Raw genomic sequence first — 12,500 nt, 5'->3', positions numbered from 1 at the left:
CAAAGCCTTTTTAAATCATCATGGCGGGTATCTCATTTTAGCTTTAAAAGTTAGTCTACATAGATTGCACGAACGCTCAACAGCATAGACCCTCCATAAATTAATTGAAGATGACCCACAAGTGTTATATCAAATTGCCCCAGCAGTAATGTTTAATGCACCAATCTTAGTCCCTTAATGGTTGGAGGGTAATTCAGGCAGGGAGCCTTCGCCATGTAGCTCACGCACCAACGGTTTATCATCTAACTCGCGCAGCTTGTTCCTTGGGTCTGACTTGCTACTAGCTGGAAACACAACATCTCGCTGTATATCATCTGTCTGTGTATTCCGCCTCCGTTTGGAAATCAAAAATGCAACTGCGGTAGCGATAACAATCACTCCCACGCCAGCACCCACGCCGATTCCAGCGGCGGCTCCGGAGCCGATGTTCGAGGATGAGGATGAACAAGAAGATAGCGCAGTGCTGCTTGAGGTAGATGTTGATGTCGCCAAGGTAGAATATGTAGCGGATCCGGCTGTGGGGAGATATTGAAGGCTTTTAAGACTGGATGGGCCAGGTGCAGGGAAAAGCTGATCAGTCGGTTCAGAACAGTTGGATTTTCCACCATTGTAAGAGCAGCAGGCCCAAAGACCGCTCGTTTTGTTATACGTAATTTGTGAGCCAGCGAGACCTCCTGTTCAAACGAAACAAAAGTTAGCTCCAGGCTTCCATGGACTCAACCGAATTTATTTTCAGAGGACAGATACCGACCACAGCGATTTTGACATTTAGGATCCTGCAGTGTTGGATCAGTACAGTCTGCGCTGTAATACCCATTCTTGTCGGCATTCTGGCAGATGCCATTGCTCATACAAACAGAGCCTCGTACACAACATGTCACGTTGTGGCCGACTTGGCTCACGTCTTCACATGGTAAGTCAGAGTAGTTGATGTTGATTGCGCCCAGGTGTAAATCATAACATGTTGCCATTTTGAATTGACAGAAAGGATCGGGGCGGGGAGTTGAATAAATTCCGCGGGGAACTCAAGGAGTTTCATCTATTCACGCTATTTTAGAATGCCTCCACTCAGCGGATCATTTGCTGAGGTCTGGGCCAATGGCATACTTTTGGCCCCTACTTCTAAGCGCCAGCGTGATTGCGATAGGCAGTCTACTTTGCCGAGCGGGAGGCAGCCCTGGAGAAAGACTGCGAGATGATCATGAACGTGAAATATTAGATGGAATTACCTATCTACAAAGACATTCAAATGTACCACAGACAATATGCCCAATACCTGATCTTATCGATAAAGCATGATAGTACGGGTTGCGCGCCGGCCCGAAGGATTCCCGCTTCCCGCACTAATGAATGAAGGCGCAAGTGACCAAAATGATTCCAGAGATAAAATATTCAGTGTATGCTAGGGAATTCATTGTTTGCCAGCTTGGGCTGACAATAAATCCAGGTTTCAGCCAATCTTCCAATTAAAAATATTTTATTTCTGGGTTTGGCAGCAGCATGCCACCGCCATCGAGATAGCGTCTCCATAATCATGTGAATTCGTCATTTCTCATTCGCAAATTTCGAGTCAACTTTTCATTGGCTGTCTTGTGCTCAATAATGGTAAGCACCTTAGGAATCATTGTGGGGTCAAGTCTTGAGTATATGCAAGTGCACGGGAATCTAGTAGGTACACAAAGGCCGGAAGGAGTCGCGTGTTCCCCTGCTTTAGCATTTCATTACGCACAAGCTGAAGTGTACATGTTCACTTGGAATTGCGTGGTGTAAGTCTCAAATTAAAGAAAATATCAAGCATCGCTGTATGCAAGCGGATCGGCCCGGCTGACAGTCTTTCACGACTGAGTGACTAAATACTAACAAATAAACAGCTGGGATACGCGCCTGGCCCCTCTTCCATCTGCAACGATTACACCAAGGTCCACCTTTTTGCTTCTATCGCTGCTCTTCCTTGTATTGTGTGCCCCTGGACAAGGCATTTATCGAAATGTCAGCCCTCGAGGACTGCAAGATGGAACCTCCCGTTCGGATCATTCTACAATTCCAGCCTGACATACAAAAAGGCTCTGAGAGCAAGCTTCGAGCCAGCATCCACACAGTTGTAAAAGCTTTCTTTGACCAGACGAAGCCACAAAAGTTGAATTGTGAATGCACCCATGTTCATTTGCCAGTCACTGGGGATATCTTCGGGAGCCGGGTGATTGTTGATGCCTGTACTGGCAAAATTCCAGCTGGCTCTGCTTCTGAATCTATTCCTCTCGCGATTTACATTGTCTCTCAAAAGAATGGGGGCTTGTGAGTCTCCTGTGTGCACCGAGGCTTTGCTTGTGAAATTAATATCTCTCCAGATCCTTCGAGAAGGCGAAAGCTTCATCTTTTATTGTTGAAAGAATACGTTCAGAGACAGACAGAATCCCCTGGAAAGCACAGATATGTAAGTCCTGCTATTTTCCTTCTTTCGCTGTCTACTATTTTCTCGCTGCCGAGCTTAGTCTTAACTGAGCAATCTCACAGTTATTCAGCAACCGATCAACGCTGTGACCCGCAAATCAAACGAATTGCTCGCGACGAGCCAGCTCGAGCGCGATGCCAGGCGCAAAGGTGGCCAAGGGGGCCAGTCGCTTCAGCGATTAGAAATGGCGATCGAAGCCAAACTGCGCCTAAACATTGCGGGCACGGATCCCGGCCGCGAGGCAGCGATCCAGCCCGAGCCGGCAATTCATGACACCCCTGTCAGCCACATACCACTTTCAGATCTCCCCATTCGTCTTTTGGAGCGCCCGATTCGCGTCTTCTTGCTGGCCCCGACCGATGATACTGTCGGGGATCTCCGAAAGCGAAGCACAATGGCTGTGAAGACCTTCTTAAAATGCATGATGGGCGACGAGTATCAAAGGACAAAGACAGCCTACCTCGTGCGCGCCATGAGCATCATTGTGCAGAATAAACAGGAGACTTGGATGTTAATAGACTACTGGATCGGACTGTCAAAAGGGACTAGGAATCCACCACTTTTGACGATGGCTTATCGAGGCATCCTACATGATGGGCAAATGTGAGATCAAATTTCCCAAGGCCTCCTTTTGACTTTTTAGCCTTTTATCAGTGTTGTCGTCGTCAGCTATGGCACGATTGGTGTGGTCGTTGTGGCTGATACGCTTTCTATACAGGAAATTTCAGCCGACCGAGGTGGATAAAGCTAACCACGTAAGGAGCCCCATTATCTAGGCGATCGGTGATGTTCTCTGCTTTGGTTGATTACCTGACATGACATATATTCTAGTCCATGTTCTTGACTAAGTTCAGGTTCGCAATGAAGGGTACCGCGATCACCATCGAGGGCACAGAGCCAACAGCACGCAAGGCTACTTCTACCGAAGCCGAATTGACCCAGACACCCCCTACAACACTAAAAAGTGGATTTTCGGATAACATGCCGACGGGCGATTGGGTACTACCAATTTGTGAGGCCGGTAGTGGATTGTCGAGTTGGGAGTTTATTACCCCAGAGTGATTCTGCGAGGTTGCAATATTTTTAGTATCAGTTAGCATAGCGTACAAGATGTATAAGAATACCTATTAATTGATCTCGGGGCCCTGGCATTGACCTATCTCTGGATGTACATCTACAATTATGGATGTCCATCTCCAGGGCTAGTAGGAAATATTGAGCTGGTACGTGGGATGTAGATAACCTTTGAAGAAAGCCTGGAATTGAACAGAAGTCGTTCCCTGCTACCGTATATATATACATACTCGATCCATCGTACTCGGTGCGTGAACAACCTTGGAATGGACGATTGGAATTAACAAGACAACATTGAATGTTCCCAAGCTGAGACCTGTGGGCTTCGCGTACACAGACCGGCCCAAAGAAATTGTTAGTTAGTTACTATTTACATGTACTCTCTGCACCAGTTAAAGATGAGCAGCCAAAGATTATAGTCGAATCCAACCGCGGACTCTATTTGCCGTACATATTGCAAAGTGTGAGGCTCTATTATATAATCTGGGGTGATAGCTCAGTTGGGAGAGCGCACGACTGAAGTTCACTACAGTCTGACATTGTCATCGTGAGGTCGCCGGTTCAATCCCGGCTCGCCCCATTTCATTACCTTGTTTGTCTTGATACTTTTTTGCCATCCATATTTGCTTTTCAGCAGGGTAAATAAAGTCTATAATTATTTTTTTAATACCTCCCTCCCTTCCTCACCGTAATCAAGATCTCTTGGCATATGAGCAATGCGAGTGGAACCTCGCCGATACTATGAACAGCCCTGTCATACATGGCGTGTATGACACAACTCATGACACACCTGTTAATGTCATAAATTGAATAAAATTATTTTATGTGGTATCCGGCATGTGACAAATTAAATACCAAAAGCGTAAATTCGTGAAGATAAGTAGTATTATTAATTATCATGGTATCATAAGTCATTAGAGAGGAACCCTCTCACACAAATTGCGTATATTCCGGAGGCGACAACGGAATTTCCTCATACCTCGGTGGGTTGCTAAACGCGATAGCCTCAAAATCACACTTAAATGTCTCCCCAACAAGAAGAGGAAAGTGTGCAGACAGTGTAGGCCTCAAAGGCTTACGATCAACCAAATTCTTAGAACGGACATCGAAAGTGTCTTCTCCAGTAACGAATTCAAGCTTGAGTCGGTGCTCGATCAAGATCGCCAGGCTCTCATGGCTCGCAGGACACCGGCCCTGGAGCTCAAGTGGCATTGGGATGGAATCAGTCGTAGCGGAAGCATAGCAAGACCCGTCAATCATAGGAGCGAGCTTTGCATTCTTAGGGATGGAGATATCAATCGTAATGTCAACGGCTGAATCTTGATCTTCTGATTTCGGCTGCTTCGACAATGGATTGTCGCGTGTAGCCCAATAACCCTTTTGTTTCCCGCTACAGATTTCACGGATGGATTCACGTATGCAGAGGAACTCCTCCGGGGCATCTTGAAAGTTGTTCTGGGATTGATCGATCAATCTGGTCACTTCCTCCACACGCCAGTGGATTCCTCGAATGGCAGCACATCTAAATTCGGACTCGCGTGCTTTCAATCCTCTCCGTAGATTCAATTTGGCGGAGACGGAAATTCCGGACTTTGCGTCCGTTGCTATGGTCTGGGACAAAGCAATGTTGGTGATGGCGGGTGACTTGCTGAATGACCGTACATGCTGAATGCAATGCCGATCTGGAATAAGTTGGCGTGTAATATTAATTGTTTTGTCGATAATAATTGTTTCACTTTGTGATGTGGTCATAGTGACGATAAGGGTGTATGAGATTTTCCCCACAGATGTACGTGTCGTTCCGGGCGTATTAACAGGAATGGGCACGGAAAATGGAACCGGGATGGCATCCCGTCCACTGGATGAGGCTTCAAGTTGAACAATCGACAATGCAGGAAGAGTCACTTGTTCAATAATGGAGGATGACTTGGTAGCTGAAGTCTCTGGTCGTGGGACCTTTCCAAGCGGAGTGCGGATTCGCTTCAGGAAGTTCTTCTCAGGGTTGATAGCAGGAAGATTGCTCTCTCCTAGCACAGTCTGCATGAGATGTACTTGCAGTTGAGTAAAATCGGAATTGATAGCATGGCGCTGAAGCACCACGGCGCCAACGAGGGGCTCTGAATAACCATCTCCATTGAGATTAAAGTAAATGTCATGCTCAGAAGGACAGACCAGCTGCAAACCCAAGGACGCCATGGTGGACTGATTGAATTGATTGTTGACGATCAGAAAATCGAGAACAAGCAGAGACTTAATGCTCATCGCCAGAACAATCAACCCACAATGCGAAAAAATTGCGAGATATCATGGGATTGTATGCAGCTCCAGCATTAAACCCAATTAGGAAGCCAAGGTGCGCAAATTGAGTTTTCAGTGGGGCCGCAGACAAGCTTGCCCCCAATAGATCAATCATGTGCTCGATGTCGAGCATTCTAGATTGATGTGGAGGCTATCTTATGCTTATTTTAGACATGTCGGCAGTCGCTTTTTGGCGACATGTGCCCAAGCTTAGTAGCATGCTGGTTTTTATTACGTTTTTGCATCAACCATCAAGGTCCCGAAGAGAATCGTGTGACCCACAACACTTGTTATCTTTTGGATGGCTACCCGACGGGAGTGCCTTGGGAATAGCGGGTCCAGCCAACCAAACGGAGTAATTGTGACGAAATTTCTACAGAGGTATTTAGAGTTGAGGTAAGTAGTTCCGCGTTGAGAGATATCTTTGGACTTGAATCTTTGCTTGAATTAAGAGCCCCGGAGCTCGGACTTTGCCCTTCCATAGATCTTAGTGGGGGCTAGGCCTACTGCGGCTTTGCTATATACGAGATCAAGGTCCTCCTATACTTTACTGTGCTTAGGCTACCCGAGGATACAGCGTAGTCTATAAAGTAATTCTCCGCCGTTTCAACTTGTACTGTGTAATCGCCCTCCCATATGTTCTGTTGCTATGGCCTCAAATAGTTGAATCATGCGATTACTGTATCTGGTAAAAAAGGACTTGGCCCCCATCATACTAACAAGGGGGCCATTCTAAAGGCACATATATAACGATGAAGTATATCGGTCTTACATCGCTTTTTTTGCCATCTAAACTTCACTACAACACGAAGATGCATACCAACTCAGCACCCACCAGCGCCGCCGGCGCAGCCGTGTATAGCCCTCTCATCTTATCATTCTACGACCTCTGGGTCCTAGCTATCTGCAACTCATTCGCCTGGTGCTGCGGTACAACAAACATCCAACTACCCTTCTTCAGAAAGTTCATGGGTCACCGACATCTAGATATCGGCATCGGGACGGGCTACTATCCTGCACACGCCAGTATTCCGGAGAAAACCCGAATGACTCTGATGGATTTGAATCCCAATTCTCTTCACTATACCAAAAGACGCCTTGGTAGACCCGATACACAGACTGTTCAGGCAGATGTCCTGCAGCCGCTTCCGTTGAAGGCTGTGTATGATTCTATTTCGACTTTTTTTCTGATTCATTGTCTGCCCGGCCCATTGGAGCGGAAGATGGTGCTTTTTACGAATCTTAAGCCGTTTCTTGCTGAGAATGGTACGATCTATGGGACGACAGTTCTTGGGAAAGATGTATCGCATAATTTCTTTGGCTGGGTTTTGATGTGTATTTATAACTGGCGGGGAATCTTTAGTAATTGGGGTGACGGTGAAAGGGAGATTCATGACGCGCTGTGTAAAGATTATAAGCAGGTCAAGACAAGGGTGGTGGGGCGTGTGTTGATGTTTTCGGCTTCTCAACCTAAGTTTTCATAAAAGGTGCATCCAGGGATAATCTAGACGAGTGTGCGAATTCTCAGGTATTTTCATACAATTACTGCAGGTGTTCCAGAGAGGTAAATATTTAAAGTATATTTGTTTCAATCAGTAATGGCCAAGTACTCCATTTTATGCATAGCGTTAACTTATCAAAGATTCTGCGAGGCGTATGCACGTATGCATGCCATATTTTCCCTACTCCAGACACCGGGTATTTCCTCAATCCTAAAACAAAATCCAACCGCTCATGCAAGCCACAATGCAATGGAAAGTCAAATACGAGAACAAGAATTTCGATCATGTCATCATCACGTCCTCTGCAGGGGTGGTCGCAGTGGAGGGGTCCGGAAGATCAGTCATCTCGTTATCGCCATCCTCATCACTGGCAATAACTCCGTTTGGCAGATCCGTGTTCACAGAGGCACTATCAGCGACTCCGTTGGTTTTTTCATCTCCAGGCAGTTCCTCCCACACCCGGACTGTCTTGTCCAGTCCACAGCTGACGAGAAGACGCTTGCCCTTCAATTCGCCAGAGTGAACGCAAAGGACAGCATCGGTGTGTCCCTCAATGCGCTGGAGAACTTTCTTGCTGACTAGATCCCAGCACAGAATGGCACCGTCTTCGCTGCCGCTCACGACAAAGCACAACGGCGGGGTGTACCGGAGATCCGGGGGACCGTACAGACCAAAACAACCAGACAGACTGTGCTTCTCGTTGACATGACCCTGGAATGTCTTCACGACGCGGCTCTCAACGTAGTTCCACAGACGCACGCAGCCATCTAGAGTCCACGCAAGAACGTACTTGCCATTTGGCGAGAATTTGACGCACGTGGCAGGTGGCTGGTCCTCAAACACCAGGGTTCGGAGACACTGGCCACTGTGTGTATCCCAGATACGAACAAGACCGTCAAGTGCGCAGGAGACAATAAGTGTACCGTCGTGGACGACATCAATGCCGGCGACGGGATCAGAGTGGGCAGGGAGAGATCTCATGACGCGTGCTCGGCGCACATCCCACATGAAGACAGCTTCATCATATGAACCGCTCACGAGAATGTTGCCCTTGGGTGCGAATGCGATTTGATAAACGTAGTTGTGATGGCCGACGAAGGTCTTGGTGTGAGCCCTGCCCTGTAGTAACAAGTCAGCGTTGAAGATTGCGATAAGTTGGGTGTGTCTCATACGGTATTCACGTTCCAAAACCGAATTGTCTTATCATCGGACCCAGATGCGATCCATTGACCATCAGGGCTCCAGGCAAGGGTGGAAATGCCCGCCAGGTGACCCTCAAAGGTGTAAATGAGTCTTCCAGTTAGTGTATCCCAAACTTTGATGGCTGCGTCGGCACCTACAATAAACACAGGTCAATGACTTCCTCGGAATCGAACATCGTCATAACCTACCAGCACTTGCGATCATGGAACAGTCTGGGGAGAATTGAACAGCAGACACTCCTCGCAGATGACCTTGAAGGACGAACTTTTCGCGGTAATTAAGATGATCAGGTTTAGGAGGCAGAGCCGGAACAGGAGGAATAGGGGTGGAGTCGCGGTCTGCCATGTTGTCGCGAATGGGAGTGTTATTATCGTCTGCGGTGCTCAATCGATCTTCTGAAAGGTGTTCACCACCGCTGCTCAAATCGGCGGGGCGGTTGATGGGTGAGGGGCTGCGACGGTTGCGTGAAGTGCGCCAGTATTCGTCAGCATCGACAGCCAATTCATCTGGACTGTCCGATTCCCTCGGGTGACGGTCGTGATTTGGACGCTGCGGGGTGAAATTCTTATGCACGCCCCAGCTTGTTCGTCGGCGATCAGCTTGTTCATGATCTGAAGCTGCTGCCAATTCATCTGATGATGATTCGACGGGAGACACACGGGTCTCCCGCCGACGAGATCTGGAGGAGTGCGAATGGTCCATGTAAATTGAGCCCAATTTAGGACATTGGCAAACGTCACAAACGCGGTTGGGATGCGACAAGCCGCGGAAATTGAAAGGCGCGTTTCGAAGGCGGTGAGGTGAGTCTTTGATTTACATCACCGATCGACACTCCACTTTAAGCTATCTTCATCAGCACCAAAAGGCCAGTGTTGTCAATTAAAAAAATGGCTTCCTCAATTATTCCGAGTGAGCCACCTACCCGCATTCGGTTACTGACCCTAAATTGCTGGGGTCTCAAGTACCTTGCCACCTACCGCCATGAACGTCTTTCAGAGATCGGTCGACAGCTGGCTCAAGCCAGTCCGCCCCCCGAGATAGTCGGACTGCAGGAATGCTGGACACAACAAGACTACGAGAGCATCCGAGACCAAACCCGGCACATCCTACCATATGGAAAGTTCTATTTCGGAGGCATATTCGGAGCGGGCTTGGCGATTCTGTCCAAGTGGCCAATTGAGGAGAGCAGCATGTACGCATACCCGCTCAACGGACGGCCAACAGCCTTCTTTCGTGGCGATTGGTTTGTGGGTAAAGGTGTGGCTTGTGCCAGGGTGCGCTTTGGACCAGGTGCAGCCGACGTCGCTGAGGTATTCTGCACGCATCTGCACGCCCCCTATGAGCGAGAACCCAATGACTCGTACCTGTGTCATCGCACGGCGCAAGCATGGGAGACCTCCAAGCTCATGCGTGGTGCTGCAGAGCGAGGGCACCTGGTAATCGGACTGGGCGACTTTAACATGCTGCCTTCTTCCTTCGCCCACCGGTTGATTAGCGCCCAGAGCCCCGTCCGTGACGTTTGGCGCGAACTGCACCCCGACTCGTCCCTCGGCGCAGCAATCAATCCTGTTGAGCAAGCTCGAAAACGACCAATTCCATCTGCGGAGTTCAATCTGCTTGAGAATGGTGCTACATGTGACGGGGCTTTCAATACCTGGCGCTGGTCCAAAGCTCTACAGAAGCGACTTGACAAGGGCGAAGAGATCACCATTGACAAGGATGAAGCCGACCCACGCGCAAAGCGTCTAGACTACATCTTTGTTGGCGATGGAGGATATGCCCCCGAGTTCCCTGCCCCTCGCTGGTCCGTTGAATCGGCGAAGGTCAGCATGACTGAACGCCACCCCACCCTCCGCTGCTCTCTAAGTGACCATTTTGCCGTCGAGGCGGTCATTACTCGATCTTCCGATGTTGCTTCTATCAAATCAAAAGCTCAAACTCAAGCCCAAGTAGACCTACCTCACTCGCCGAGCACTCCTTCTCTCCACACAACAACCTCCAAACAAGTCTCCCCCAATGCCGCCCTCTCCCCAGATACCTATGACCACATCATCGATATGATCCACACTTATGTGCAGCGAGAACGGTCACAGCGCCGCTGGCGTCTCGCGCATTTCATTCTTTCGATTGTGGTCTCTATTGGTTGCATGGTCGGCGTATGGTGGGTGGGTAATCGCACCTATATCGGCTTCATCCTAATCCTGGTCAGCACATTGAACTTTGGAGCTGGTATTCTGGATGGCCTAATTGGTGGACTTTTTGTCTCAAGCGAGCTTCGTGCTCTGAAAGAATTCGAGTGGGAGGTCCAGACGGCAAAGGATTTGGTGTTGGCTGCCGAGGGACGGAACAAAATATGATATTTTGCTTCTTGAGGTGGAACACTGGTGCACATAATATCTATTGATTTACGACAACACACTTTGTAACATATGGTATGCTGATCTTATTGACTAAATATAATACATAATACCTACTACATACGATCTACATTCTAAAAGAGATTCTCACACTCGATAAAAATCGATAAAAATTTGATCGTTGGAAACAAGTATCATTGCATTATCACATAAAACGAGTGTGGAGCGCATTATCAAAACGACTGCAAGCAAAGCTACCCAGTAGCATAGCTAAACCTCCACCAGGAACATATACCGGAGATGCCGAATTTACTCAGCACACTCGCGCTTACGGTCGTCGAAGACACGCAGCGCCTCCTCGGCAGCCTTAACACCAGACATGGCCATGGCACCGAAAGTCGGGCCCATGCGGTTGAAACCATCGATTTCCGACAGCTCCATACCACCGATAATAAGACCCTTGGTGACCTCACGGGTGTTCTTAACAATGGCATCCTCAGCAAGGTTCATGTCGAGACCACGCATACCACCGAGCTTGTCGATGGAGTTCATGGAGACAAGACGCTTAGCACAGAAGGCACCGAATGGGCCGTCGTGACCAGTGGTACTGATGATGATAGGAGCGTTGATGGTGTTAGGGTCCATGCAGGAGTGGTCATCGTGGTGAAGGGTGACCAGGGTCCAGTTGACGACCACACCGGCCAGACGGATCTTGTCAGTGCCATCGGGGCGGGTAATCAGGTCCTCAACACAGGTGGCGTTGAAGAGCTTCACGTTCGGGAAAGCCAGAACGCGGGACAGAAGGGTCGAGGTAAACAGGGCGGCGTGCTTGACGACCACGAAGTTCGGGTTGTTGGGCTCCTCCTCGAAGGGGACACCGAGCTCAGTGAGGAAAGCATCGGCAGGACGACGGAGGACCATGGCGGAGAAGAGCTGGCCACCGAGCCAGGCACCACCACCTAGTACTGGGTTAGTAAAGTATTCAATGCTGATCTCATCGTCGAGAGGCTGGCTCACCAGGAGACACGGAGGCCTCAACGATAGCAATCTTCAGGTCCGGACGGGCCTTGGCGAGCACATAAGCGGAGCTCAAACCACAGGAACCCGCGCCAACGATGACAACATCGCTCTCGGCGTAGTTGTCCAGATCCTGGAAGTAGCGACGAGTCATGGCACGAGAGACCTGACTCTCGCGGATAGGGGCGAACTTGAACTCATCCCACTTGCCGCCGAACTGGTCTAGAAGCTGTGTCTGTCCCTCGCCGGTCAGGGTGGTAGTAGTCGTCTCAGGGACGACAACCTTGCCCTTGATGCCAACAGGGGCGACAGTAGGCTCAAAGATAGCAGCGGGGGGAGACATTGTGGGTTAGGGATCAAGTCGGGATGACTTGGGGCCTTTGTTAGTTTTCTATACAAAAAGGGGAAAGAAGGGGAAGGCATGATCCTTTCGCTGGTATTATCCAGATCAAGTTTTGACCGTATATTCTCAGAACGAACCCACGCCATTGCCATTGCTTCTCATCTGCTCGTAGATAGTTTATCTTGGGCGAGTTGAGAAGAAATGCCAACGACATAGGAACGAACACCGGCACAACGCCCAGAAGTTACCTGAGA

At 48.9% G+C, this 12,500-nt stretch overlaps 6 protein-coding genes across 6 annotated transcripts; 2 read left to right on the top strand and 4 right to left on the bottom strand.

The window, feature by feature from the left end:
- Positions 1-174: 174 nt before the first annotated feature.
- On the bottom strand, positions 175-971 carry N7503_001745 (uncharacterized protein; the record flags this gene model as incomplete). Its single annotated transcript, XM_057061292.1, has 2 exons — positions 175-674; positions 752-971. 2 exons carry the CDS (start codon positions 969-971, stop codon positions 175-177), a joined length of 720 nt encoding a protein of 239 aa, XP_056925254.1.
- Positions 972-1,987: 1,016 nt separating this feature from the next.
- N7503_001744 (uncharacterized protein) lies at positions 1,988-3,514 on the top strand (the record flags this gene model as incomplete). The annotated part of the gene is made up of 5 exons (XM_057061291.1): positions 1,988-2,295; positions 2,349-2,434; positions 2,515-3,055; positions 3,171-3,207; positions 3,284-3,514. 5 exons carry the CDS (start codon positions 1,988-1,990, stop codon positions 3,512-3,514), a joined length of 1,203 nt encoding a protein of 400 aa, XP_056925253.1.
- A 942-nt stretch (positions 3,515-4,456) lies between these two features.
- On the bottom strand, positions 4,457-5,722 carry N7503_001743 (uncharacterized protein; the record flags this gene model as incomplete). The annotated part of the gene is made up of 1 exon (XM_057061290.1): positions 4,457-5,722. The coding sequence occupies one exon, from the start codon at positions 5,720-5,722 to the stop codon at positions 4,457-4,459; it is 1,266 nt and encodes a 421-aa protein (XP_056925252.1).
- A 1,886-nt stretch (positions 5,723-7,608) lies between these two features.
- N7503_001742 (WD40 repeat domain-containing protein) lies at positions 7,609-9,231 on the bottom strand (the record flags this gene model as incomplete). The annotated part of the gene is made up of 3 exons (XM_057061289.1): positions 7,609-8,445; positions 8,499-8,662; positions 8,718-9,231. 3 exons carry the CDS (start codon positions 9,229-9,231, stop codon positions 7,609-7,611), a joined length of 1,515 nt encoding a protein of 504 aa, XP_056925251.1.
- A 185-nt stretch (positions 9,232-9,416) lies between these two features.
- N7503_001741 (inositol phosphosphingolipid phospholipase) lies at positions 9,417-10,886 on the top strand (the record flags this gene model as incomplete). The annotated part of the gene is made up of 1 exon (XM_057061288.1): positions 9,417-10,886. One exon carries the CDS (start codon positions 9,417-9,419, stop codon positions 10,884-10,886), a length of 1,470 nt encoding a protein of 489 aa, XP_056925250.1.
- A 309-nt stretch (positions 10,887-11,195) lies between these two features.
- thiA (thiamine thiazole synthase) lies at positions 11,196-12,246 on the bottom strand (the record flags this gene model as incomplete). The annotated part of the gene is made up of 2 exons (XM_057061287.1): positions 11,196-11,845; positions 11,904-12,246. The coding sequence occupies 2 exons, from the start codon at positions 12,244-12,246 to the stop codon at positions 11,196-11,198; spliced, it is 993 nt and encodes a 330-aa protein (XP_056925249.1).
- Between the last annotated feature and the right edge of the window lie 254 nt (positions 12,247-12,500).

The sequence above is a fragment of the Penicillium pulvis genome (assembly GCF_028828015.1).
Source record: "Penicillium pulvis strain IBT 33274 chromosome Unknown contig_12_segment0_segment0, whole genome shotgun sequence".
Taxonomy (NCBI): Eukaryota; Fungi; Ascomycota; class Eurotiomycetes; order Eurotiales; family Aspergillaceae; genus Penicillium; species Penicillium pulvis.
Note: the sequence above shows the minus strand (reverse complement) of the source record. Positions and strands in the feature narration are given on the sequence as shown.